Source organism: Zootoca vivipara, chromosome 4 (assembly GCF_963506605.1).
Source record: "Zootoca vivipara chromosome 4, rZooViv1.1, whole genome shotgun sequence".
NCBI lineage: Eukaryota > Metazoa > Chordata > Lepidosauria > Squamata > Lacertidae > Zootoca > Zootoca vivipara.
The window spans coordinates 97,867,841-97,894,596 of record NC_083279.1 but is presented as its reverse complement, the minus strand read 5'-3'; the positions used below and the strand labels follow the sequence as shown (position 1 = coordinate 97,894,596).

General features: G+C 44.5%; 1 protein-coding gene across 1 annotated transcript; it reads right to left on the bottom strand.

Moving 5' to 3' along the window:
• Positions 1-1,904: 1,904 nt before the first annotated feature.
• On the bottom strand, positions 1,905-22,381 carry LOC132592049 (zinc finger protein 239-like). The gene is made up of 2 exons (XM_060274053.1): positions 22,232-22,381; positions 1,905-6,415 (listed from the first exon to the last, which is right to left on the bottom strand). Exons 1-2 carry the CDS (start codon positions 22,263-22,265, stop codon positions 5,580-5,582), a joined length of 870 nt encoding a protein of 289 aa, XP_060130036.1. The 5' UTR covers positions 22,266-22,381; the 3' UTR covers positions 1,905-5,579.
• Between the last annotated feature and the right edge of the window lie 4,375 nt (positions 22,382-26,756).

The following is a 26,756-nucleotide window of genomic DNA, read 5'->3' as shown; positions in this document are numbered from 1 at the left end:
ATAGGCTTTCTTGTTTCTTGCTGCTTAGGAAGCAGAAGCAGAAGACATCAAGAAGAGGTGGCAAGAATACACAGAGGAATTATACCAGAAAGATATGGAGGTCTCGTACACCCCAGGTAGTGTGGTTGCTGACCTTGAGCCAGACATCTTGGAGAGTGAAGTCAAATGGGCCTTAGAAAGCACTGCTAATAACAAGGCCAGTGGAAGTGATGATATTCCAGCTGAACTATTTAAAATTTTAAAAGATGATGCTGTTAAGGTGCTACACCCAATATGCCAGCAAGTTTGGAAAACTCAGCAATGGCCAGAGGAATGGAGAAGATCAGTCTACATCCCAATTCCAAAGAAGGGCAGTGCCAAAGAATGCTCCAACTACCGCACAATTGCGCTCATTTCACACGCTAGCAAGGTTATGCTTAAAATTCTACAAGGCAGGCTTAGGCAGTATGTGGACCGAGAACTCCCAGAAGTGCAAGCTGGATTTCGAAAGGGCAGAGGAACCAGAGACCAAATAGCAAACATGTGCTGGATTATGGAGAAAGCTAGAGAGTTCCAGAAAAACGTCTACTTCTGCTTCATTGACTATGCAAAAGCCTTTGACTGTGTCGACCACAGCAAACTATGGCAAGTTCTTAAAGAAATGGGAGTGCCTGATCACCTCATCTGTCTCCTGAGAAATCTCTATGTGGGACAAGAAGCTACAGTTAGAACTGGATATGGAACAACTGAGTGGTTCAAAATTGGGAAAGGAGTACGACAAGGTTGTATATTGTCTCCCTGCTTATTTAACTTATATGCAGAATTCATCATGCGAAAGGCTGGACTAGATGAATCCCAAGCCGGAATTAAGATTGCCGGAAGAAATATCAACAACCTCAGATATGCAGATGACACAACCTTGATGGCAGAAAGCGAGGAGGAATTAAAGAACCTTTTAATGAGGGTAAAATAGGAGAGCGCAAAATATGGTCTGAAGCTCAACATCAAAAAAACCAAGATCATGGCCACTGGTCCCATCACCTCCTGGCAAATAGAAGGGGAAGAAATGGAGGCAGTGAGAGATTTCACCTTCTTGGGCTCCTTGATCACTGCAGATGGTGACAGCAGTCACGAAATTAAAAGACGCCTGCTTCTTGGGAGAAAAGCAATGACAAACCTAGACAGCATCTTAAAAAGCAGAGACATCACCTTGCCGACAAAGGTCCGTATAGTTAAAGCTATGGTTTTCCCAGTAGTGATGTATGGAAGTGAGAGCTGGACCATAAAGAAGGCTGATCGCCGAAGAATTGATGCTTTTGAATTGTGGTGCTGGAGGAGACTCTTGAGAGTCCCATGGACTGCAAGAAGATCAAACCTATCCATTCTTAAGGAAATCAGCCCTGAGTGCTCCCTGGAAGGACAGATCGTGAAGCTGAGGCTCCAATACTTTGGCCACCTCATGAGAAGAGAAGAATCCTTGGAAAAGACCTTGATGTTGGGAAAGATTGAGGGCACTAGGAGAAGGGGACGTCAGAGGACAAGATGGTTGGACAGTGTTCTCGAAGCTACGAACATGAGTTTGACCAAACTGCGGGAGGCAGTGGAAGACAGGAGTGCCTGGCGTGCTATGGTCCATGGGGTCACGAGGAGTCGGACACGACTGAACGACTAAACAACAACAGGAAGCAGGCTTATAAACCTAAACTTTAAATAGATCAGAACTTCAACATTCAGACAACCCAACAATTCAACTTTCCCATCAAAAGCCAGTAATAGAAGTTTGATCAAATTAAATTCTTAATAAAGTATCAGCGCGAATGGATCATGTTTGCTTCATTAAATAATAATAATAATAATAATAATAATAATAATAATAATAATAATTTTATTTATACCCCTCCCCGCCCTCCCCTTCTAAACCAGGCTCAGGACGGCTAACACCAATAAAATACAATAGAATATAAAAAGCAATTAATTAAAATACAGATTAAAATACACTATCAAAATTTAAAATGCAGCCTCATTTTAAGTAGTCCATAAATCCAGCCATGAGGGAGGAAAACACAAGGGTCAGATTAACTCCGACCCAAAGGCCAGACGGAACAGCTCTGTCTTGCAGGCTCTGCGGAAATTTGACAAATCCCGCAGGGCCCTGGTCTCCTGTGAAAGAGCGTTCCTCCAAGTTAGGGCCAATACTGAAAAGGCCCTGGCCCTAGTAGAGGCCAATCTAGCCACCTTATGGCTCGGGATCTCCAGAATATTGTTGTTTGTGTACCTTAAGGTCCTCCGCGGGGCATACCAGGAGAGGCGGTCCCGTAGGTACGAGGGTCCCAAGCCGCATAGGGCTTTAAAGGTCAAAACCAGCACCTTAAACCTGATCCTGTACTCCACCGGGAGCCAGTGCAGCTGGTAAAGCACTGGATGAATGTGATCCCATGGCCGGGACCCCGTAAGGAGCCTCGCCGCAGCATTCTGCACCCGCTGGAGTTTCTGGGTCAGCGTCAAGGGCAGCCCCGCGTAGAGCGAGTTACAATAATCAAGCCTGGAGGTGACCGTCGCATGGATCACTGTGGCCAGATCAGAAATATCTGCACCCCAGGAAAAGACCATTGGGAGCTGCATGCCTCCTTTATCTACAGGAGATTGGGGTACAGATCTCTATTCACAAATGTGGGTTATTTTTATGTTGTGTGCCCCCTCTGGTCATTAGCGGAACAATCAACCGTCCTCCTATGTATGAATGAAAATGGCCAGACAGTCACGGTTCATAAGATTATTAATATTCTCAGTCATTTCAGCCTTACCATTAACGGACCAAATTTTCTACCCTTTATTTACAGGAAAAAAGGGTCAAGGCAGATTCCACCTAATCATGAATTTGTATGTGCTTTAAACTTTGGCTGACTTTAGCATATTTGTCGTTTGATTTGAATAAGAGACAAAATGATGAAAAACCCCAGATAATCACTCAAATGCTTGATATCACCAGCTCTGCTTCAAAACATCACCGCTTTCACCTCCCACTTCTTAACACTCTCTATTCCAAACTCTGAAAACCAATCCTTCCATCTTTTTCTACCAAAGAGCAAAGCCCACCACCCCACCCCACCATAACTTAAAATTCACTCTCCAATGCTTGCAGACACATTCCTTATCCTTCTGTGGTGCCCAGAATTGAACACATTGTAACAACTTTAAATATGTGCCCCCCATGCCATTTCCATAACACCTGCAATCATGTGTGCTGTGTTAGAAATTCACTTCTCCTGTGATATGTGGCTAGTTTTTCACATGTCCCTTTTTCCTTTCCTTTTTAAGTGAATATTTATTGAATTTTATAAGAAATAAAAATACAGATTTCAATCATCATGTTATATACCATTGTTCTCCCTCCCCTCCTCTGGACTTCCCTCAACTCCCCCTCTGCTGAGTTATTAACTTTATTTGTTGTATCCTGCTTTTCTTATAGGAAAGTAAATTCCCTTATCATTTCTCTAAAATATCTGTTATGAAATAAAGTTGTGAATGTTAATTCAAACCCTGCCAGTGAATCCAGTCCATTTTGTTCTTTCTGCAAATAGACTAAATGGTTCACAGACTCTTTTGAAGTCCTTTTTCTCCTCCTCTGCATAGTTCATCAGTTTTTTGTGCTATTTCTTCCAATATTGTGCAATCAAGATTCCGGCCGCTGTTGTAGCATCCATAAATAATATCCATTTTTCTTTTGGCAGCTCTTGGTTTGAGATACCTAACAAAAAGGCTTCAGGGTGTTTAACCAAGTTCAGTTTGAACATGAACCTGTTTACTTTCCTAGGCTTGGAAAGTGTAAGAACGGAAGTCAAGTCTTATCTCTTCCGCTCTGCTGTGATTTTGCACTGTTCTGTGTCTCCCTGTCTGTTGCTGAAGAAGAGAGAGGATGCCATTATGATCCGCTTGGTGTGCAAATATGATGAGCATCCCCTCAGTTCCTTCATCCAAAGACGTTGAACAACAACGGGCCCAGGACAGAACCCTGCAGCACCCCTCTTGTCACTTTCCCCCAGGATGAGGAGAAACCATGAAGGAGTCCTCTTTAGGTTCGGTCAGTCAAATCCACCTGTTACCTCGTTCAGCCCATATTTGACAAGGTTCCTCACATAAATATCACAGAGGACTTTGTCAAAAGCCTTACTGAAACCGAGATGCACTACTTCCACAGCAGTCCCCAGATCAACAAAGTTTGTAACTCCATCCAAAAAAAGGAGAGGAGAGATTTCTTTTACTTGTTTTTGAGAAAGCCATGCTTTCAACCTGTATGTTTATATTCAGATGAAGGGCACATAAATTTTAAAAATGATACCGTAATAAATAAGGATATTGACAAGCTGGAACATGTGCAAAGAAAGGTGATTTACGTATTTATTTAATTTGTAAACCACCCGACCCAGTGGTAAGGACTTGAATAAAATATTGGGGGGGGGGCAGGTAAGGCCCGCCTTGGACAATCAATCACATGATGCATGCACACCATTTGAATGGCAATGCCTATAATGGCAGCGACTTTTTAAAAAAGTAATATTTTGAGCCCATAGTTAAATTCCCAGCAGCTCCCCTTGCCCCTGAGAACACTTTTAGCATATCATCTGCTCTACCTGCGGCATTGTTCAGCAGTGGGGAAAGTTACCTCTTCACACCAGATATCCATTTGGTATGGCCCTTTCCAGGTTGTTTCCTGCCCATTGTGTTTGTCTTCCATTTGTTCTCCTATGTGTGTTGCCAGTAGAAGCCACAATTCTGTGGGTACTCTAGGTGGTGCAGAAAGCACCTAGAAGCTCCAAAGAGGATGAAGTGAGGATCAAACTTCAGTTTTGCTTACAAGTTGATAGCCATGTTGGTCTGACGTAGTCGAAACAAAATAAAAAAATTCCTTCCAGCAGCACCTTAGTTTTTTATTTTGGTATGAGCTTTCATGTGCATGCACACTTCTTCAGATACCTATAAATTCCAATTAGCAGTCCTGGGGGTAGTTCAGATTCTGGGGCAGTGCTTTTGGCCAGCAGAGGGTGTCACAGGGCCAGCCTACTTTCCATTAAAGCAAACTTGGGTCTCCAGCTGTTTTTGGACTACAACTCGCATCATCCCTAGCTAGCAGACCCAAAGGGAAGGGATGATGGGAACTGTAGTCCGGGAGCTGCTGGGGACCCAAGTTTGGGAAACCCTGCTTCAAAGCAACCTTTGTGTTTGGCCCGCAGAGATTGGACCAGTCCAGGTTCATATTTTCTTGAATTTTGTTTTCCTCATAAGACCTGTGTGCGTTTATTTTTTAATATTTTAAGAGGGCAAATTGAAATAGAAATTGTATGGCAAGTTCCAGAAGAATAAAAGGCTGCGTTTGAAAAAAACCACAAAAGGGGGGGGGCGTTTGGCCTCCTCAAATATTTCATGGGAAGGGCAAAGACCCCTTGGCCTTTAAGAGTTTGTGCCTATTCCCTCCACCAACAGGTCTCAGGATGGTTACAAATAAAAACACAACATAAAAACATACAACACGACATTTTAAAAGGGCATTAGATGTCAATCAGCCAAAGGTCTGGTTAAAAAGGTGCAGATTTGCCAGGCTCCTAAAGCTGCATAATGGTTTCTCTGGCCTTTGTATGGTTTCTTTTATGGGAAGTGAGTTTGGAGCTATCAGCAAAGCTCTTTCCACATTCCATACACTTATACGGTTTCTCCCCTGTGTGAATTCTTTGATGGGAAGTGAGATGGGAGCTCTGACTGAAGCTCTTTCCACATTCAGAGCACTGATAGGGTTTCTCCCCTGTATGAATTCTTTGATGGGAACTGAGATCGGAGGTTGTTCTGAAGCTTTTTCCACATTCAAAGCACTGACAGGGTTTCACCCCTGTATGAATTCTCTGATGGGAAGTGAGAGAGGAGCTCTCAGTGAAGCTCTTTCCACATTCCACACACTGATAGGGTTTCTCCCCTGTATGAATTCTTTGATGCTTAGTGAGATGGGAGCTTTCAGTGAAGCTCTTTCCACATTCAAAGCACTGATAGGGTTTCTCCCCTCTATGAATTCTTTGATGGGAAGTGAGATTGGAGCTGTCAGTGAAGCTCTTTCCACATTCCACACACTGATACGGTTTCTCTCCTGTATGAATTCTTTGATGGGTAGTGAGATGGTGGCTGTGACTGAAGCTCTTTCCACATTCCACACACTGATATGGTTTCTCCCCTGTATGAATTTTTTGATGGGAAGTGAGATAGTCGCACCGACTGAAGCTCTTTCCACATTCCACACACTGATAGAGTTTCTTTCCAATGAGATTTTGTTTATGGGAAGTGGAATGGGAGCGCTCACTGCAGCTTTCTCCACACTCCAAATTTTTACGTGGCTTCTCTCTGGGGATTTTTTCGTGGTCATCTTTGTTCTCAATTTCCAATTCATCACAATCTGCAATGGAGACAAAAAGATTAGAGCCTCAGGAATAAATGGAGAAGAACTGAAAGGAGTTGGGTGTATGTTCATTACCTGTGGTTGTTTGTTTTTTTAAATAAACTTTATTGATTTCAAATAAGATTTACAAACGTTGAATAAAAAACAAATACAATTTAGCAAAATATCATTTGTGATTCATTCTTTCTTGCCTCCCATAATGTCCTCCCTCCCCCCTCCTTTTCTACTTCTCAACCTTCTCTGATCTTCTCCATTAGTTCTAAATTTTAACCACATACTATAATGGGTTAAACCACTGAGCCTAGGGCTTGCTGATCAGAAGGTCAGCAGTTCGAATCCCTATGTCGGGGTGAGTTCCCGTTGCTCGGTCCCAGCTCCTGCCAACCTAGCAGTTCGAAAGCACATCAAAATGCAAGTAGATAAACAGGAACCGCTACAGCGGGAAGGTAAACGGCGTTTTCGTGTGCTGCTCTAGTTCGCCAGAAGTGGCTTTGTCATGCTGGCCACATGACCTGGAAGCTATACGCCGGCTCCCTCGGCCAATAATGCGAGATGAGCGCGCAACCCCAGAGTCGGTCACGACTGTACCTAATGGTCAGGGGTCCCTTTACCTTTACCTATAAAATAATATATACTTAATTCCTAATTCTTTTCCATTACCATCCTATTTCTTTATCTTTACTAGAACCTTTATAAATCTGGAAGGAGATTTGGTTTTTCCACCTGCTCTTTGATGTAGTCTATAAATAATAATTTCCAATTTTTTTCACTTTCTTCCAATTTTAATCCTTTTAATTCTTATTTTCTCGCCAAATTATAATAATTTAATAATTTAAGTTGCCAATCTATCATATTCGGTAATTCCTGAGATTTCCAATTTTTTGCAATCAATAATCTGGCCGTGGCCATCGCATAACTTATTAAACACCTGTCTCTGGGCTTAATGTCATCACCCACCATACCTAACAGGAAGGATTCTGGGCATTTTTAAAAAGAATACTTCAATATTTTCTTTAGTTCTTTATATATATTGTCCCAGAACACCTTGATATCCTTACATAACCACCACATGTGGATATAAGTGCCGACCTCATTGTGGCATCTCCAGCAAAAATTACTGGTCCCCGGATATAATTTTGCCAACTTGGCTGGTGTTAAGTGCCACCTATTTTGCATCTTTAAAATATTCTCTTTTAGATCGTAATTAGGTGTGAATTTTATATCTCTTTTCCACAAATTTTCCCAATTTTTTAAACATAATTACCTTTCCCAGATCTTGGCTCCATTTTATCATCGAACCTTTTGTCATTTCTTCTTGTGTTTCCCATTTTAATAATTGATACAAATTTTTTATCACGTTTTCTTTAGTTCCTAATAATATTTTTCCCAATTCTGACATCTCTTTTTCAAATCCTACTTTTTTTATAAAACATAAATCTTTGGTTAATTTGGAAATATTGTAACTATTTAGATATTTTTTGATTTTCGAATAATCTTTTAATTTTAAATTCCCGTCTTTTTCTTCTAATAACATTTTATACGTTGGCCAATCCTTTCCCATGTTGACTCTTCTAACTGCCACAATTTCTAATGGTGATACCCACCAAGGTGTTTTGGGTACAAATTATTTTCTTTATTTTTGCCATACCATATATAATGACTTTCTTACCACATTATACATAAATATATTCTTTTAATCCAATTTATCTTTCATTAAATAACAATGCCATCCAAAGGGCAGCCCATCTCCTTCCAAATCCAAGAGGTCTTCATTTTTCAATTCCAGCCAATCCTTAATCCATGTCAGTGCTGCCGCATCATGGTATAGTTCCAGATCCGGCAGCCCATATCCTCCTCTTTCGCTATGATCTATTAAGATTTTATATTTGATCCTGGGGGTTTTTCCGTTCCAGATAAATTTGGATATATCCTTTTCCCACTCTTTAAAAAGTTTTTCTTTTCCCAATAAAGGTAAATTCTGGAATAGATAACTCATCTTGGAGATAACACACATTTTCACCAACGAGATTCTGCCCATAAATGAGATTCTTAATTTTCCCCAAATTTCCATATTTTTCTTTACTTGCTTCCATGTTAATATATAATTTTCTTGAATCAAATCTATCCCTTTAATTGACATTTGAATTCTCAAATATTTCAATTTTTTATCAATTTTTAATCCCGTTATTTTTTGAAATTCTTTTTTTTCATTTATTTCCAAATTTTTTACTAACATTTTTGTTTTATCATAATTTATTTTTAAGCCCGCAAATCTTCCATATTCCTCTGTTTTTTTTATAGCACATGGTATACTTTTAAGGGGATCTTCTGTTGTTATGATTATATCGTCTGCAAAAGCTTTGACTTTAAATTTTTTGTGTAGAACCTTGTGTAGAACCTTTTTTGGTCCACAGGATGTTGCCCTTGGGCAAGGTAACAAAGAAACCAGAAGTGACGAGAACAGTGAGTCAAAGAATCAAAGAGAGGAAATAGACTGAGAACAAGGAACAAATAGCAAACGCTACACACTGACACCCAGTGGATATTATAAATTTGACGGACTGAAATGATTATCAGCCCAAGGGCGACATCGTGTGGACAAAAAAAAGGTACTACACAAAAAATTGAAAAATGGATAAATTGAAAAAATTAAATGCAGTTCATTACCTGTGTTTTTTGTCATTAACCAACATATTAATTATTAGATTCTGATGAGTTGCTGAATGTTGCTTTGTTTGATATACAGGAGTGGTCAAAATTGTGGAAGCCTTATGTAAAAAGTGTATTTCAGAGGTTTGATGGCTCATAACACCACTTCTTTTGGAGTAATATTATAAACTTATATATTAATAGAAAGATAATTTAATCAAGAATGCAATCCAACAATGTTTGTTCAATTATCCATATTCTATCAAATGTTAAAGCCAAATAACCTGAAAAAGGAAGCGCAACTTGCTTAGGTTGACTTTGGTCAGTGTGATGTGATTGCTATTAAGTTGGTTGGCTTTTTTTGTTCTTTCATTTAGTGAGGATGTAAAACATAATAAAATTATAGAAATGGCACAAAGAGCTGACTGGTCACCCAGAAAGCGATGTAAAATAGTACTATTCAGTGAACAAGGCTACAGTTATGAAGAAATTAGATGAAAGATTGGGGGAAACTTAACAAAAGCTAGCCTTTCTATATTTTTGAAGTGGTACAAGGAGACTCAGTCATGACTTCTGGTCTACCCCCATCGCTGAACAGCGAGAAAACCTCGAGCTCCGAGGTTCCTGGCACTGCAAAGGAGGGGGGAGCCGCAAGAGCGTCGCGGACCCCTAAAGAACCCCAGATCAAGATTTTTGGGGGTGTGGAGACTCAGCTGAGCCCCAAAACATATCCTTTGCTCCCCAGTCAGCTCTTAAGAGCCCCGAGAGAGAGCGGAGTTGAGACGTGGGTGCCTGTGAGTGGATTTGCTACCTCTGCAGTGTGAAGCTCCTAGGCGACAGCCTGTTGAGCAGTGACTACTTCCAATTTTGAAAGATTTGAGGACTTTGGTCACTGTGAGTAAAAGAAAAGGGATTTTTAATTTGAAAAAAATTGGCCATGGGAGGAGATTTAAAAATGGAAGTAGATCTCCCCCATTGAGTGAACTGAGATGCAGTTATCTTGCCCGAAGCCAGAAAGATTGACAGGAAGCTTTCAATTTCCAAAGATTGGACTTAAAACCTTCCCCCTGAGGCAGGGTAAATGGGAGAAGGGGTGAACTTAATAAAATCCCTGTAAAAAATTTTATTTGGACTAGGGAAAGTCCCCCTGTAAGCTGGAGTCGGGTCCCTGGAGGGATCAGCGAGCCGCCATTATGACATCACAATAGGAAGGAATTTGTTTACCTCCTTGAGGTCGGGTACTGTCAGTATTGAAGAGAGCGCAAAATATAAGGCTGTGAATAACAAGTTTGATAAATGCTCTTTTTGTAAATGGACATAAAAGTTTTATGGTATGAAGAAGAACTGAAAATCCTAGTTTGCAACCAGTTTGTATATAAATTCTGTCTTTGAAGTTTGGAAATACGAACTGCGCCATTTCCTGTTTTGTAACCTGTGCTGTTCCCATGAAATTTGAGATGAGCAAGATGCCAGTAGACACAATAACATCTGACTTCTCTGATTTTCAAGAGGAATTCCTGAAATTGTTATGGGAACTAAGAAGCGAAGTACATCAGAATACAATACAGATTGGAAAAATAAACCATAAGTGTTTGGAAATTGAAAAAGGATTAATTTCATCAGAGAGTGTAGAGAAGAAAGATTAACATTCACCAGTCCTGGACAATGCAATTGAATCTAAAGAAGAAGAGGAAGGGGCATGGAACATTGTTCTCCCAGTGAGGGGGGGGGGACAAGACCCATGCTTGATTCAAAGGGTTTTTAAGGAAGAAACAGTATGGAATAATGCCCTCCCAGTGAGAGAGGGAGAGCAGGATCCATACTGGGGTCAGAATCTAAGTAAGTAAGTAAGTAAGTAAAACTTTATTTATTTGCGTGGCCTACAGGCCATTGCAACAAAGGATTCATATTACATATCCTAGTAAAAAATGAAGAAAAAAGAAAAATGCTATATATAGCAATAAAATGTGCTGTCTCAGGATTCAGCATAACACAATTAAAATAAAACAGATGAGATCTTAATTATATGTTCACACAAGAGGCGCTATTGTCCTTCAGCTGGCAGCCCTAAGGGGAAGAAAAATTGTGAAAGGACTGGAAAGTGGAAACTTAGATGGATGGTATCGTGTAACAGTTAGAAAATTGGGGAGTGTTAGGACGCCGACAAGTCAGTGCGCTGAAGAGCAGCAGTCAGGACCAGATGCAGCCGAGGTACGCAATCCAGGTCCAAGCCAGCAGTCAGGGTCAGATAAAGCCGAAGTACAAGTACACAGTCCAGGTCAAAGCCAGCAGTCAGGTTCAGATAAAGCAGAAGTACACAGTCTGTTCAGTCAGAAAGCCGAGGTCAGGGGAGCCAGGAGTCAAAATGCCGAAATCAGGAAGCCGGGAACAGGGTTAGTCAGGAGTCAGAATACAGGAATACACACACTATGAGTGTTTCAACTTATGCCGTCAAATGCAGCAGTTGCAGACACTGATTGACTCTTATCTTGCCTTCTCTTAAGTATCTGACTCACTCCCACGCATTCTACGGGCTGCAGCTGTTTCTAATTCCCTCTTTCGTTTATTCGCCCGGCGTTGTAGAGCTGTGAATGGGGGGGGTGAGGGGGCTGGCTGGCCCCCTCCCTGACTGGGGCCTGCTTCTGACTCAACTTCTCCCTCTTCCTCTTCCTCTGAGGAGTGCCTCCACCAGTCTTCCCCCGGCATGAATTCCTCACATTCCTCTGTGGGTGCCACTTCGTCAGGGGGGCTGTGCCACCACTCTTCCCCCTCATCTGTCTCAACCCTGACATCACCCCCCTCTCCAGAGCTGCTCCCCTCTTCCCAATCCAGTGGTCTGGGCCGGGTTGGGTGCTGCACATGGAAGGTTTTCTGTAGTACTGGGGCGTGGACAAGCTCTGCATCTACCCAGGAGTTTGCCTCTGGCCCATACCCCTTCCAGGCAATAAGATACTGCAGTTTCCGTCGTCGCCACCGGGAGTCTAGGATCTGTTCTACTTCGTACTCTGCTTCTCCATCCATCATGATAGGCGGTGGTGCCTCTTGGACGGGTTGATAGCGGTGCGCCGGGACAGCTGGTGATAACAGCGCCCGGTGGAACACTGGATGAATCCGCATCGTGGCCGGTAGATGGAGTCGGAAGGCCACAGGGTTAATCTGTTGCACTATCTCGAAGGGTCCCACTCTCTGTGGAGCTAGCTTCTTGCAGCGACCTTTCTGTGGCAAGTCCCATGTCGATAGCCATACCTTGTCCCCCACCTTGAGGTCTGCACCAGGTTGGCGGTGTGCATCCGCCGTTCTTTTATAGTTCTCTTTGGCCCATTCTAGCTGGTCGCGTAGCAGCCCTTGTATGGCTGATAACTCTTCCACAAATTCATCCGCGGCTGGTAGTGGCAGTAGTGTGTCTGGAGACGGGAAGGCACGAGGGTGGTACCCATAGTTCGCAAAGAATGGGGACTGCTGCGAGGAGGCATGCAAGGCGTTATTATACGCAAATTCCGCCAAGGGGAGTAGATCTACCCAATCGTCCTGCCGAAAGTTAATATAGCAGCGCAGGTATGGTTGCAATGTGGCATTAGTCCTTTCCGCCTCACCATTGCTCTCAGGGTGCCGCACGGAGGTCAAGCATACCTCCACCTTTAGCAACTGCATGACTTTCCTCCAGAACTGGGAAGTGAACTGGGTTCCTCTATCCGACACGATTTGACGGGGCAGTCCGTGCAGCCGGAAAATGTGGTCAACGAATAACCGGGCTGTTTCTTGGGCGGTTGGCAGCGCATTACAGGGTACAAAGTGGGCCATTTTGGTGAAAAGATCTACGACTACCCAGATCACTGTCTGTTGTTGTGAGGCCGGGAGGTCAGTAATGAAATCCATGGCTATCGTCTCCCCAGGCCCCTCAGGAGTAGGTAGTGGTTGTAGCAGCACTGCCGGCACTTCTCGGGGTCGCTTGGCGCGCTGGCAAACCTCACAGGCCTTAACGTACTCCCAGATGTCCTTCCGCACTTGTGGCCACCAAAACTGACGTGTTACATGATACAGCGTCTTGTACCTTCCGAAGTGACCAGCTGTCGGACAGTCATGACACTGGCGTAGCACCCTGGCCCGCAGTTCCCCGTCCGGCACATACAGAGCGTCCCCGCAATAGAGCAAACCATTTTTCTCTGAAAATGGTTCTACTCCGGATGCATCTTCCCGTAGTGCTGCTAGTTTGTCCCTGGCGAACGGGTCTGCTGCTGTGTGACGTTGGAATTCAGGGATGGCCACAGCCGATCCTGAGGCCAACTGCAACTGGTGAGGTTGAAGAATGTGTCTCAATACCTGGTCTTGACGAGCATCCTCGTATTCTGGTTTCCGGGATAGAGCATCAGCTCCTTTGTTCAGTTTGCTCGGCACATATACTACCTTAAAACGGAACCTGGAGAAGAACTGAGACCACCGGATCTGCCTCTGATTGAGGTGACGGGCTGTCTGCCAATATTCTAGGTTGCGATGGTCAGTACGGACTTCTACCAAGTGCTGAGCACCCTCTAGAAAATGTCTCCAGGCTGTGAAGGCGTCTTTGATGGCCAACAGCTCTTTATCCCAGATCGTGTAGTTTCTTTCTGAATCATTCAGCTTCCGGGAATGGAAGGCGCAAGGTCGCAAGAGCCCTTCTTTGTCGGCTTGCAGTAACACTGCTCCAATGGCTCTGTCAGAGGCGTCGGTCTCCACTATGAAAGGCCGTTGGGGGTCTGCATGGGCTAGGTACGCCTCGGCTGAGAACAAGGCCTTGAGATGTACAAAGGCTTGCTGCGCCTCTGCAGTCCATTGAAACAGTTTCTTACCTCTCAAGCAATCAGTGAGGGGAGCAGTGAGCCTGGAGTACTCGGGCAGGAACTTTCTGTAATAATTCACGAACCCTAAGAACCGTTGTAGGTCCTTCTTTGTCCGCGGGGCCTGCCAGGAACGTACACTCTGCACCTTGGCAGGGTCCATTTTTAGTCCTTCTGGGGTCAGACGATACCCCAGAAAGTCTACCGAAGAAACATGAAACTGACACTTTTCTAACTTGGCATACAAGCGGTGTTCCCTTAGTCTTTGCAGCACAGTACATACATGTTGCACATGCTGTGACAAGTCCTCTGAATACACCAAAATATCGTCTAAATAAACGACTACGAACCTGTCCACCAGGTCTGCCAATATGTGGTTTATGAAGGCCTGGAATGTCGCTGTTCCTGACTGTATTCCGAAGGGCATTGTTTTTCTTTTTTGGAGAAAACTGAGGCAAAGAAGGTATAGAGGAGTTCTGCCCTTTCTCTGTTCCCTGTTCGCATTTCACCATCTTCTCCTCTAAGTGACCCCACTGTTTCCTTGTTCTTCCTTTTGCTATGGACATACCCATAAAAGCCCTTTTTGTTGCTTTTAACCTCTCTGGCGAGCCTGAGTTCATTCTGTGCTTTAGCTTTTCTGACTTTGTCTCTACACGTGCTGGCTATTTGTTTGAATTCCTCTCTGGTGATTTCCCCCTTTTCCAATTTTTGGTACATATCCCTTTTAAATCTTAACTCAGTTAAAAGTTCTTTAGATAGCCACCCTGGCTTCTTTAGGCACCTTCCATGTTTCCGTCTCATTGGTATTGCCTGAAGTTGTGCTTTTAATATCTCCTTTTTAACAAACTCCCAACCATCATGAACTCCTTTCCCTTTTAGTATTACTGTCCATGGGATTTCACCCAGCGTTTCCCTAAGTTTTCTGAAGTCGGCTTTCTTAAAGTCTAGAATTTGAGTCTTAGTATGCTTGGTTGCTCCTTTCCGCTCTATAATAAACTCCAGAAGAGCATGGTCACTGCCACCTAATGATCCTGCCACTTCTACCCCACTAACCAGGTCATCACTATTGGTTAGGACCAGATCTAAAATGGCTGATCCTCTTGTTGCTTCTCCCACTGTCTGGACAATGAAATTGTCTGCAAGGCCAGTGAGGAATCTGTTCGACCTTATGCTCTTGGCTGAGTTTGACATCCAACAAATATTTATTACAACACTACCTGCCAACAAATAATTATTCAACATCTTTTGGTATCTTGGGAAGTATAGCTCTTAAAGTTTAAAATTGGAAGATTTGGATTATAATATACTGGATTACAAAGCTAAAGAACTGGACTATAACATATTGCATTACAATTTAAAAAGTAGGACTGCTTTCCATTCACTGCCATCTTTTTGAAAATGACAGGAATTGCTGAAGAGAAGTCCATAAGACTCATTTTTTTTCCTCCTTAAAAGTAAGGGGAAATGTCTGTGCGTCTTTTGGAGCAAATGTGTGGTCCCTGGAGCTGAATTGTCCAGGGGAGAAAAGCAGATCGTGCTTTTTTTTTTTTTAAGAAAGAGGGAAGGGAGTGTTTAAAGGAAGCTGCTGAGCAGGTAAAGAAGGATCTAGAAGTATGGAATAGACTGAAGTTGTCGTTTTATGGAAGAATTGCCGCAATTAAGATGAATGTGTTGCCTAAGATGTTATTCCTATTTCAAACAATTCCTATAATCAAAGGGACAGGACAATTCAAAGAATGGCAGAAAATTCTATCTAGATTCATCTGGCAGGGGAAGAAACCACGAATGAAATTCAAGTTATTGATAGATAAGAAAGAAAGAGGTGGATTCACCGTGCCAGATCTGAAAATACACTATGAGGCGTCCTGTCTATGCTGGTTAAGAGAATGGATAACACTGGAAAACAGATTTGTTAGATTTAGAAGGATGTGACAACAGATTTGGCTGTCATGCTTACCTCTGGTATGAAAAGACAAAAGCGCACAAAGGTTTTACAAATCATGTGATAAGAAGATCGTTGTACAAGGTTTGGGAAAGAAATAAAGTGTTGTTAGAAAGGAAGACCCCATGGTGCATATCACCTGTCGAGGTCTTAACAGTTAAGAAGATAAATATGGAAGGGAGGAGGAGCACATATGAGGAGATTTTGACAAAAACAGATAGAGGTTGGAAATTAAAACCGTATGAAGAAATAAAGGAGGTCTTGACTGGATGGTTGCATTGCCACCAAGTAAATGATGTATTTTCAAAAGTAAGAAAGTTGGTCTTGAAGATAAAAGGTCCAAATTTCAAATAGAATTGTTGGAAGGCAGAGTGAAATTGTTATCGAAAATTTCTTGTTATAATGGTTTACAAAAGATGAAATGACAAAAGATGTGATAAGATGGGCAAGAGATTTTGGGTACAATATTGAATAAGACACGTGGTTGAAATTATGGAATGAAACGTTGAATGTACCGCTCTGAAAGAAAATGTAATGAAAATGATGTATAGATGGTATTTAACGCCAGTAAAATTAGCTAAGATGTATAGGATGAGTAGCAAAACTTGCTGGAAATGTAAGGATAAAGATGGTGAATTTTATCACATGTGGTGGTCATACGAGAAAGTAAAAGGCTTTTGGGAAATGATACATAATGAGTTGAAAAAGAGGTTTAAGTACACCTTTCCCAACAAACCCGAAGCTTTTTTATTGGGACTAATGGGAGAGGAAATAAAGGGAGATCAGAGATTATTTATGTATGCTACAACTGCGTCAAGGACTCTATTAGCCCCAAAATGGAAATTACAGGAAATACTGACGATTGAGGAGAGGCAGACGAAAATGATGGACTATGTTGAATTGGCAAAGTTGACCTGCGGGATCCGAAACCAGGGAGAGACAAAGTTCCAGAGGGAATGGAGTAAATTCATGTATCTATATATATAAAAATCTAAAAATCGTGAAATGGCGTTTGCCACTTTTCTCCGTAACCGCTTGACCGATCGTCCTGAAATTTTGAGACAACAATCCAGGCCACTCCTAGAGCGTTGTTGGGGGCAAAAATCCCTCAAATCACACACCTGCCCAGGTACAGACCTGCTTTTCCACCAAGTCAAACAGTGCCCTCAAGTGGCGTAGTACCCTCCTCCAACCCCTCCCTTCCTGTGAATTCTAAGCCACACCCACAAATGAAATGACATCATCATCAACCAAGCACCTGAAAATCCCCCAAGGCAGCCATTACGCCTTTGTTTAATGTAGGCCCCTGACAGGCCCGGGGGGGGAACCCACAACAACGCACTTGGGGGCATGGGAAGGGGTTTTTACTTTACCATTTAGCACCACTAACCCCCCACCAAAAAACCCCCACCAAAAAACCAACATTGCCAAGTGGAGGTCGGGGCCTGCCTGGGGGGGGTGGCACAGGCCACAGCACAGCCTTTGATTTACTGGTCATGGGGGGGGGGAGACAAACTGAATAGATCATGGATCGGGACACATGGGGCCAGACACAGGGATAAGCCACAACAACACACCACACCCACAAACCCCGCCTCTGCCACAAGATCCTGTAAAACAGGAGGCCTTGGCTCCATTTTACATACTAGGCCTCAGGTCTACAGCCCATTAAATACTATCCCAAATGGAGCCCTGGGTGGGAGGTGGGGGGAGGAGGAGCCCAAATAGGTCATGGGCTGACGTAGGGTGGGGGGGTAGATAACCCACATCAACGCACTTGGGGGCACAGCAAGCGGTTTTTACTTTACAATTTAGCACCACTACCCCCCCCCCAAAAATCCACAAGACAAAAATAATTACCATCCTTAAAAACGTCCTGAGATACGCTGGTCATGGAGTGGGGGGGAACTGAATAGATCATGGATCGGGACACATGGGGCCAGTCACAAGGATTAGGCACAACAACACACCACACCCACAAACCCCACCTCTGCCACGAGATCCTGTAAAACAGGAGGCCTTACAACCACCAAAACAGCTATTCCACCCCAAGCCCAAAGCCTCTCCTGGCGGCTGCATTAATAAACGCCTGGCAGCATTAGGCAGTCGTTCATCATTTCTCCTAACACGCACTTGGGGGCACAGCAAGGGGTTTTCACTTTATAATTTAGTGGGCGTTGTGTCACATGCGAGGCTCCGGCGGCCATTTTAAGTAAGGGCAGTCATGCCCCTTTTAACTTAGGCTTTACCGTGTTTCTCCAAAAATAAGACACCGTCTTATTCCTTTAAAAAACGCCCACATTGGCTTATTTTCAGGGGATGTCTTATTTTTTATTACGCGTCCAGCCTTGCCTCTTCCTTGGGGCCCTCCAGAACTGCGCCTATAACTATGTCTTATTTTTGGGGTATGGCTTATATTTCAGAAACGCTTAGACATCCTGCTATGGCTTATTTTATGGGTATGTCTTATTTTAGGAGACACAACTGATTGTAAGCCTCTGTGTCTTTTTTAAAAAAACCATTCACTTTATCTCCCCAGTTTAAGTCCTCAGATATTTGCAGTGCACACCCCTCACCCCATTTACAATCCCCTACCTTCCCCTTGCCCGGGCCAGGTAGATAATGTGGCCCTTTTTTAACCTTTTGGTTACTTTTCTCATTTTACTGATTGTGAATATGCTGACCGAGGCCGCCTTTAGATTTGGAGGCCCGTGCCAAGTGGCCCATATGACCCCCCTCCTTTTGTCTGGGCCTGTCTGTTGCTACGGGGCTTCGCTATTTGACCCCCCCTCCCGGGTTGGGATTCTTTAAGTAGTTCTCTGGGTCCCAGAGCACATCATCACCCCCGATCCTTAATCTAAATATATAGAAATGTTCACGATGCGTGCACAGGGGCCAATGTATGGAGATACAGGGGGGAGGGGACAACAGAGGGCTCAGACAAAAGTAAATACTGGGAAATGGAACCCAGAAACTGACAGCTCCTTCTCCAAGGATGGGGGCCAATGTAGGAAGATACCAGGGGTAGGGGCCAACACTCCCCAGGAACAACAGAGGGTTCAGACAAAAGTGCATGCTGGGAAATAGAACCCAGAACCTAACAGTTCCTTTTTGAAGGGTGGGGGCCAAGGTATGGAGATACAGGGGGAGGGGCCAACACTCCCCAGGGACAACAGAGGGAAGGGTATCCTACCGAAACACAGGGATGAGCCGGGGTGGAGGGAGGAGGGGCAGGATACGTCATGGATCGTGACAGGGTGGGGGTGGGGATTACAGGAAAGAACCACAGCAACGTGTGGCCGGGTCAGCTAGTATATATATAAATGTAGAGGGTGCATGTTGGTTCCATCAAACCTTTCTCCACAACCGCTTACCCGATCATCCTCAAATTTGCCCACAACCTCGGGAGCGCATTTGAGAGTGTTTCTATCCACTTATATTGTCCATACACACACCTAGGACAGGTAGAAACCTGGATTTGTAGACCAAAAAATTGCCCCCTCCAGTGGACATCCAACCAACAACAACCAACATACTGGCAAACTCCCACCCACTCCCCATCCACCCCACCAAACAAAATCCAACACACACCAAAACTCCCGCCCACTCCCCATCCACCCCACCAAACAAAATCCAACACACACCCAAACTCCCGCCCACTCCCCATCCACCCTACCAAACAACATCAAACATACTGGCAAAATAACGGCCACTCTCCACCCACCCCACCACCCCGGGAAACAGTCCACCCCGGAGACCAGACCTCTACCAGGGACCAGGCCACCCCAACAGTAGCCCGCTCCCCAAGGACCCCCTCCCACCATGGAGGTACCTACCCCAGAGATCCCCCCACGCCCAATAGATCTCTCCCATAGGTCTCGGCCTTCACCATCCTACCCGATCCGCTCATATGTCGCACGATCCATTATCCCCGCCCTCCGCGGTTCAGACCCCTACACAATCCGCCTGCCCCCCATCCGCCTGCCCCCCAGGTCGCCACCGGCAGGGAACAACCAACAAGCCACAATCTGCGACCTCCAGAAAAAACACCAGCCCTCGATCCCCATCAATCCCCTCCATCTGCCCACACCCCAGCTCGCCAACGCCTTCAAACAACCACCAGACCGCGATCCGCGCTCCCCGCGGATATCTCCCCACCACCACCAGGCCTCTACACACTCCCCCCCCATCTTGATCCCAACAGGGAAGAACCACCAGGCCACCGACATGAAAACACCATCAGACCTCGACCCCCCCCCCCCCGGGGATAAACCCTCTACACAATCTACCCCCCATCTATCGCCCCCTCCCACTCCCCAACTCACCACCGTCAGGGAACAACCAGCAGGCCCCCGATCCCCACCCTCCGGAACAACCAGCAGGCCGCTCTCCGCATACTCCGCGAATATCTCCCCACACAACCCCCTACACACTCCACCCCCATCTCCCACACACCATTGAACACCCACCACCCCTAAAAAGTCCCCTCCCCCAGCTCTCACCCACACCAAGGAACATCCACCACCAGACCCCTACACCCCCCCAATTTCTATAACATTCCCCTTTATTTCCACCTTCTTTCTACCTCTACAGAGATCAATAAACCCAATATCCACCAAACCCCAGGACCCAGCCCCTACTTCAATTACACAAATACATACGATTTCCCCCAATTTATTTATGTTTACCACTTCCCCCCTTCCCCTAAATTTATACCTCTCCACACATCTAACAGCCCCCCCGAGATCCATGCCCCTACATACAATTTCTCCCAATTTTATTATGTTTCCCTCCCCTCCCCTTAATTTATACCTTCTTTATACCTCTCCACAGGTCTAACAGGGAATTGGGGGGTTCACAGGGATAAACCAAAGGGGGGGGAAGGAACAGAATAACTCATGGAGCGGGTCAGCCTGGGGACACTCACAGGGATCAGCCACTGCAACGCGTGGCAGGGCCAGCTAGTTGACTATATGGAGAAAAACTGTAGAAGTTTAAGGACACTTGCGGGACTGAAATAAATCCTACGAACTTAATCTATCCATGTTTGTAAAAAGGAACTGCGAGATAAGAGTGAGAAATAAAGCCGTATAAAATAAAATAAAACTGGACAGTGTTCCTGAAGCTACGAACATGAGTTTGACCAAACTGCGGGAGGCAGTGGAAGACAGGAGTGCCTGGCGTGCTCTGGTCCATGGGATCACGAAGAGTCGGACACGACTAAACAACAACAACAAAAAACTGGGAAAGGAGGAAACATTATATTTGGAAGGTCACAATAACAGATATGGATAGCATGCATACTTATGGTATGGGAAAGGGAAAGTACCTAAAGGATTCTACAATCATATAATCAGGAAATCACTAATGAGAGTGTGGGAGAGGTACAAAGATCTAATACAGGCACCCCAAAACTTCGGCCCTCCAGATGTTTTGGTCTACAATTCCCATCTTCCCCAACCACTGGTCCTGTTAGCTAGGGATCATGGGAGTTGTAGGCCAAAACATCTGGAGGGCCGCAGGTTGGGGGTGCCTGATCTAATAGAACAAAGAACACCTTGGTGGCTATCACCAATTGAAGCTTCGTTACTCAAACTGTTTGGTAAAAAGGGAAAGCAGCCTACATATAGAGATCTATTGAGAGATCAAGAAGAAAAATGGAAATTAAAAGAGAATGACGAAATTAAAGAACTTTTTTAGAGTTGGTTACATTATAGACAATTAAATGAGATGGATAAGGAGGATAATAAAAAAGGGTTTAGCTATACGATCTGGAGATTCCAAAAGGAGGTTATAGAAGACGTGAAGCTATTGAAGAAAGCATATAGCATTCTGCTAGAATGGGAAACGAAAGATGAGGAAGTCAAATCAGTCATGATCAAATGGTCGCAAGATATAGGACATAATATACAATTCGAGGACTGGGAAGAACTGTGGAAGGTAGATTTGAAATTCACAGATTGTTCTCTATTGTAGGGAAATTATATGGAATTATATGAAAATGTTCAAAGAAAAAACTGTAATTTACTGTTTATTGTGGGGGTGGTAGGTTCCCAGGTGTTATAGGGGCCACGGTTGAGCTCTGTGAAAATATAGGTTGGTCACATACCGTGTTTCTCCAAAAATAAGACACAGACTTATATTTATTTTTCCTCAAAAAAAAACACGATGGCTTATTTTCAGGGGATGTCTTATTTTTTTTATTAAGTATGGTACAGTTTAACCTACAAGGTTAAACTGCCTATCACTATGTCTTATTTTCGGGGTATGGCTTATATTCCTTGAATGCTTAAAAATCCTGCTATGGCTTATTTTATGGCTACGTCTTTTTTTCGGAGAAACAGGGTATAGGTATTTTTTTAAAATCTCCAGGCAGATACAGTATGATGATCCCACAGGGAGCCTTACCAAGAGAGGCCACAATCCCATGATTCTCCTCCATGACGTCCTTATGCAGAGCTCTCTGGTCAGGATCCAGCAATGCCCACTCCTCTACTGTGAAACGAACAACGAGATCTTCAAAGCACTCCGGACTGTGGAGGCAACTGACGGGATTTCTGTGAGGGGATTTCTGTTTCTGCTGCCTTCCAGTCAGTGCTATTGGAAAAATAATATATATAATAAGAATAATATTGGAGAAAACTGGGTACTGAAACTTGCTTAACCTAAATAATATATCCCAGTTTTCAGTGGCCCTTTAAAGTACGCTTCACGCAGAGTATATGCAGTCAGAAGTCGACCTGGCTAAGAAAACACCACCAAGAGCGTAGGGCAGGCATCCCCAAACTTCAGCCCTCCAGATGTTTTGGACTACAATTCCCATCATCCCTGACCACTGATCCTGTTAGCTAGGGATCATGGGAGTTGTAGGCAAAAACATCTGGAGGGCCGCAGTTTGGGGATGCCTGGCGTAGGGTATTATCTCCCTTATGTGAAACCCCTTACTAGCTGCACACTTGTAAAAGTATGCAGATGAAAATATAAACGGTTGGGTTTCTTTAACTGAAAAACAAACTGAATCTAAAGAGACTTTAAACTAAAGATAAATGCTTTCTCTCTTAGCAATCTTATCTACCCACTTTCCAAACCTTCCACAAAACTCCCATTAAACTACCCGAGAATTAACAGCAAACTAGCATTATAACTAAGCAACTCTCATACTAAGATTCAACTAAGGAATCTCTTAAACTGAGAGTCTCTCTTACTAAGTTTCAACTTGAATCAGAGAATCATAGAATTGTAGAGTTGGAAGAGACCACAAGGGCCCTCCAGTCCAACCCCCTGCCAAGCAGGAAACACCATCAAAGCATTCTTGACATATGCCTGTCAAGCCTCTTCTTAAAGAGCTCCAAAGAAGGAGACTCCACCACATTCCTTGGTAGCAAATTCCACTGCCGAACAGCTCTTACTGTCAGGAGTTTGATGAAATAGCAATGTGCTGAGTTTTGGGTTTTTCCTAATGTCTTACTGTCAGGAATTACTTCCTAAGGAAGTAATTCCTAACTTGGAATCTCTTAAACTGAGAACAACTGAGAGAGTGATCTACTTAGAGATGAATCAAACTGAAAGATCTAACTGAGATACAGAAGGCTTTCTGTCAGAGCCTTATATACAAGAAGCAGAGCCCACGCCTGTGAGCAATTAACAGAAACACCGGCACCTGTTTCTCTTAAACAGACAGTATTTACATTCGACCGGCTCTAAAGTAACTTGACTATTCAAAAAAATCCAACAAATGCATGGTTGGAACCGACTGAAAAGGGAATCATTTGTATCTTGTGAAAAATGGATGCTTGGCTCTAGTGGGGGTCCTCACCCGGGGGTCCTAAGGAGTTGCTCCCCACCTCCATCCTCACTCCCCTGCTTCTGTCTCCTTTTCTTGCACTTGGACTCTCTGCCGCTCTCAAGACAGACTCCTGGGGTGGGGTCCCTTTTTCTTTGCTCTGAGGGCCAGGTATGTATCTCACCAACCCCCTGAGGGCCACGTGGCCGGGGCAAAATACATCTCCCTTGAAATGTAGGCAGGGAATTTATTATTATTATTATTATTATTATTATTATTATTATTATTATTATTATGTTAAATAGCTTAGCACACACACAGCCATTGATGCCAAGGTCCCTGGAGGCTCAGTGAGTAGCAGCGCCCATTTCTGCCTGGTTTTCCAGCAACAATCCCTTTGGGACAGAGAGGATCTGGTCCTGGGATGCCATGCTCTGGGTGCGAGGGGATTGCTGCAGTGGCCTCCGTGTGGAGCTGCCCTTGGAGACGACTGGGAAACTGGTTTGCAATGCAGCAGCCAGACTATGGGCTGGGATCCCTCTCTTTATTCCTGGCCTTTCTCTCCCACCTTTTTTTTTGAGGGGGGGGGCCTAGTCCACCTCCTTGTCCAGCTTTGGAAAACCATTTGCACGTGTTTCCTCTGTTGTACAAAACCATTTGCACGTGTTTCCTCTGTTGTACAATGACGCTGAGCGACGTCACACAGAGTTAAAGTCCCAGGGACTCCTTTGTTTGAAGGAGGGAGATTTCGTGGGAGTTTGGGAGACCTGGCCCCCTCCTCCCTGGAAGGACGCTCTGCTCCCTGACTTGGGTTTGTCCGTCCCCCCCCCGCATGAGCAAATCAGGCCCCCCCCCGCATCCTCCCCTGCTGCAGCCCTGGGACCCCCACCGCCCCCCCCACTGCACACTGCACCCTCTGGGGGGGGGAGAGAGGAGACTCACCAGATCATTCCAGGAGGGAGGGGACAGCGATGCAGCCCTTGCAGGAGAAACACCAAAGCATGAAAGACTGGGGAGGGAGGGGCCTTGGCTCTGGAGGACTTGATCTGCTTCCTGTCCTCTCTAGGAAGGCAGCTCAGTTCCTTTTAACCCGTGCAAAGCCGAGTCCATCCAGTTCAGCCCTCTCTCCCTTGGCAGAATCTCGGATTTTTATTATTTTTTATGGATTTAGGGGGGCTGAATTCTCTGGCTACACCAATGCCCAGATATCCTTTTCGGGGTGAGGCTCTTGGCTGGACTCTGATCATCTCCCTCTGTTGGCCGGAAACCAGAGGAACATCTTGCAGGGAAAAGGGCTTTGCAGGAGGCAAGGAACCTCCTCCTCGAATTCAGGAGTGGAGAGAGAGGAGGGGATCCTAGGGTCATCTAGTCCCACCCCCAGCAATGCAGGAATCTCAGCTCAAGCATCCATGGCAGATGGCCGCCCGATCTCTGCTTAGAAACCTCCAAGGAAGGAGAGTCCACCACCTCCCAAGGGAGACCTTTCCCCTGCCAAACTGCTCTCAGATGCCCCTCAAGGCAGCGGGTCCTGAGTTCTAGCACTGCTGAAACCATTGCACTGGCTACCAAGGAGGAACCAAGCAAAGCTCAAAATAAATAAATCCTATTCTCATCAAAAATGAATAATACTTTCTTATGCATGCTTTTTATGCTAATATACAAAAGTATGCCCTTTCCCTTTGCAGAAATGCTTAATTGCTAATTCAATAGGCTGCAAACGGATGGTTGTTGTTTTTCTATTTATTTACAGTGGTGCTTCGCTTAACAAACGCCCCATAAGACAAAATTTTCGCTTAAAGAAAGGATTTTTCTAGCGGAGGTTGCCTCGCTAGACGAATTCATTTTACGAAAAATTCGTCTGGTGAATCGCGGTTTCCCATAGGAATGCATTGAAATTCAATTAATGTGTTCCTAAGAGCAATATATATATTTTAAATCCAATCCATTCCTATGGGATTCGCCAAACAAATTTTTCGTTATAAGAATAGACCCGTGGAACAAATTAAATTCGTCTAGCGAGGCACCACTGTATTACTTTTATTTGATTGACTCATTGATTGATATTTCATTTTAACACTTCATTTTATTTATTTTGCACAAAGCAGCTCAGAGACCTCCTTCCCCCTCACAGCTGTTGCTTTTCTTTTGGTTCATTTTCTTGATTTCAGCCCACTGCAATTCTTGACACAGGTGAGCTTTTGTGGTTAATTATTTGTTTGTTTTTATTTTATATTTTAATATTTTTGTCCTTTATTTTTAATATTTTTTATTTTATTGTTCTTTATTTTAATATTTTTTATTTTACCTTTTTATTTTATGCAGATTTGTGTCTATTTTGTATATATTTCTTCTGTACATAGAGGGGTAGTTAGGCTTAGGCTTAGGGCTGGGGTCAGTTAGGCTTGGGTGGGTATTTTAGATAGTTAGCTACTTTAGAGAGGAGGGTGGGATTTTTTTTCCTGGATGAAATGGGCAGGCTGTAAGTAGGACCCCTTCCCTTTCTCTTGGTCCCCCGGGTGTGTGTGTGTGTGTGTGTGTGTGTGTGTTTCCTGGGGTCCCCTGCACAGCCTTGGCTCTCTGGCCAGTCTTCTCCAGAGAGCTCAGCTCCTCCACACTCTTCCCCTGCCTTCCCTTTCTCTCCCCTCTCACCATCCACTTTTATTAGGACATTCCTAGCCCACTTTCCTCCCAGGAGCTCAAAGTGGCCTTCATGGTTCTCCCTGCCACCAATTTTTCTCTTCACAGCAGCCCTGCAAAGTAGGCTAGGCTGGCCCAAAGTCCACCAGGGAGCTTCATGGCTGAGTGGGGATTCGAACCCTGCTCTCCCAGGTCCCCCTAGTCCTGCCCCCAAATCATTACACCTCTGCCTGGCTCCATCTTGCATCTCTCCAGCTGCCCAATGCCATTGGCCTTCTCCCTGTCTCCAAGGAAGACTCCACCACCTTCCTCTCTCAGCCCCCCCCCCGTACAGATACAAACACCCCCCACCTATTGGGGCTCCTGAGTCGCTCTCTCCCCTCTGCTCCTCTCTTCTAAGTTGAGGTGGTTCAAGGTCCTGTTCATCTGCCGGTGGAGGAACAGGGTGGCCCCGCTGCAAGTCCGGGAGGAGCCCTTGGTGATAGGTGAGGAAGTGTGGACACCGAAGGGCTA

Coding starts and splice junctions, on each gene's coding strand:
- LOC132592049 (XM_060274053.1), bottom strand. CDS start 22,265: ATGGAGGAGAATCATGGGATTGTGGCCTCTCTTG. Junction 6,416..22,231: donor TGGGATTGTGGCCTCTCTTG/GTAAGGCTCCCT, acceptor TCTCCATTGCAG/ATTGTGATGAATTGGAAATT.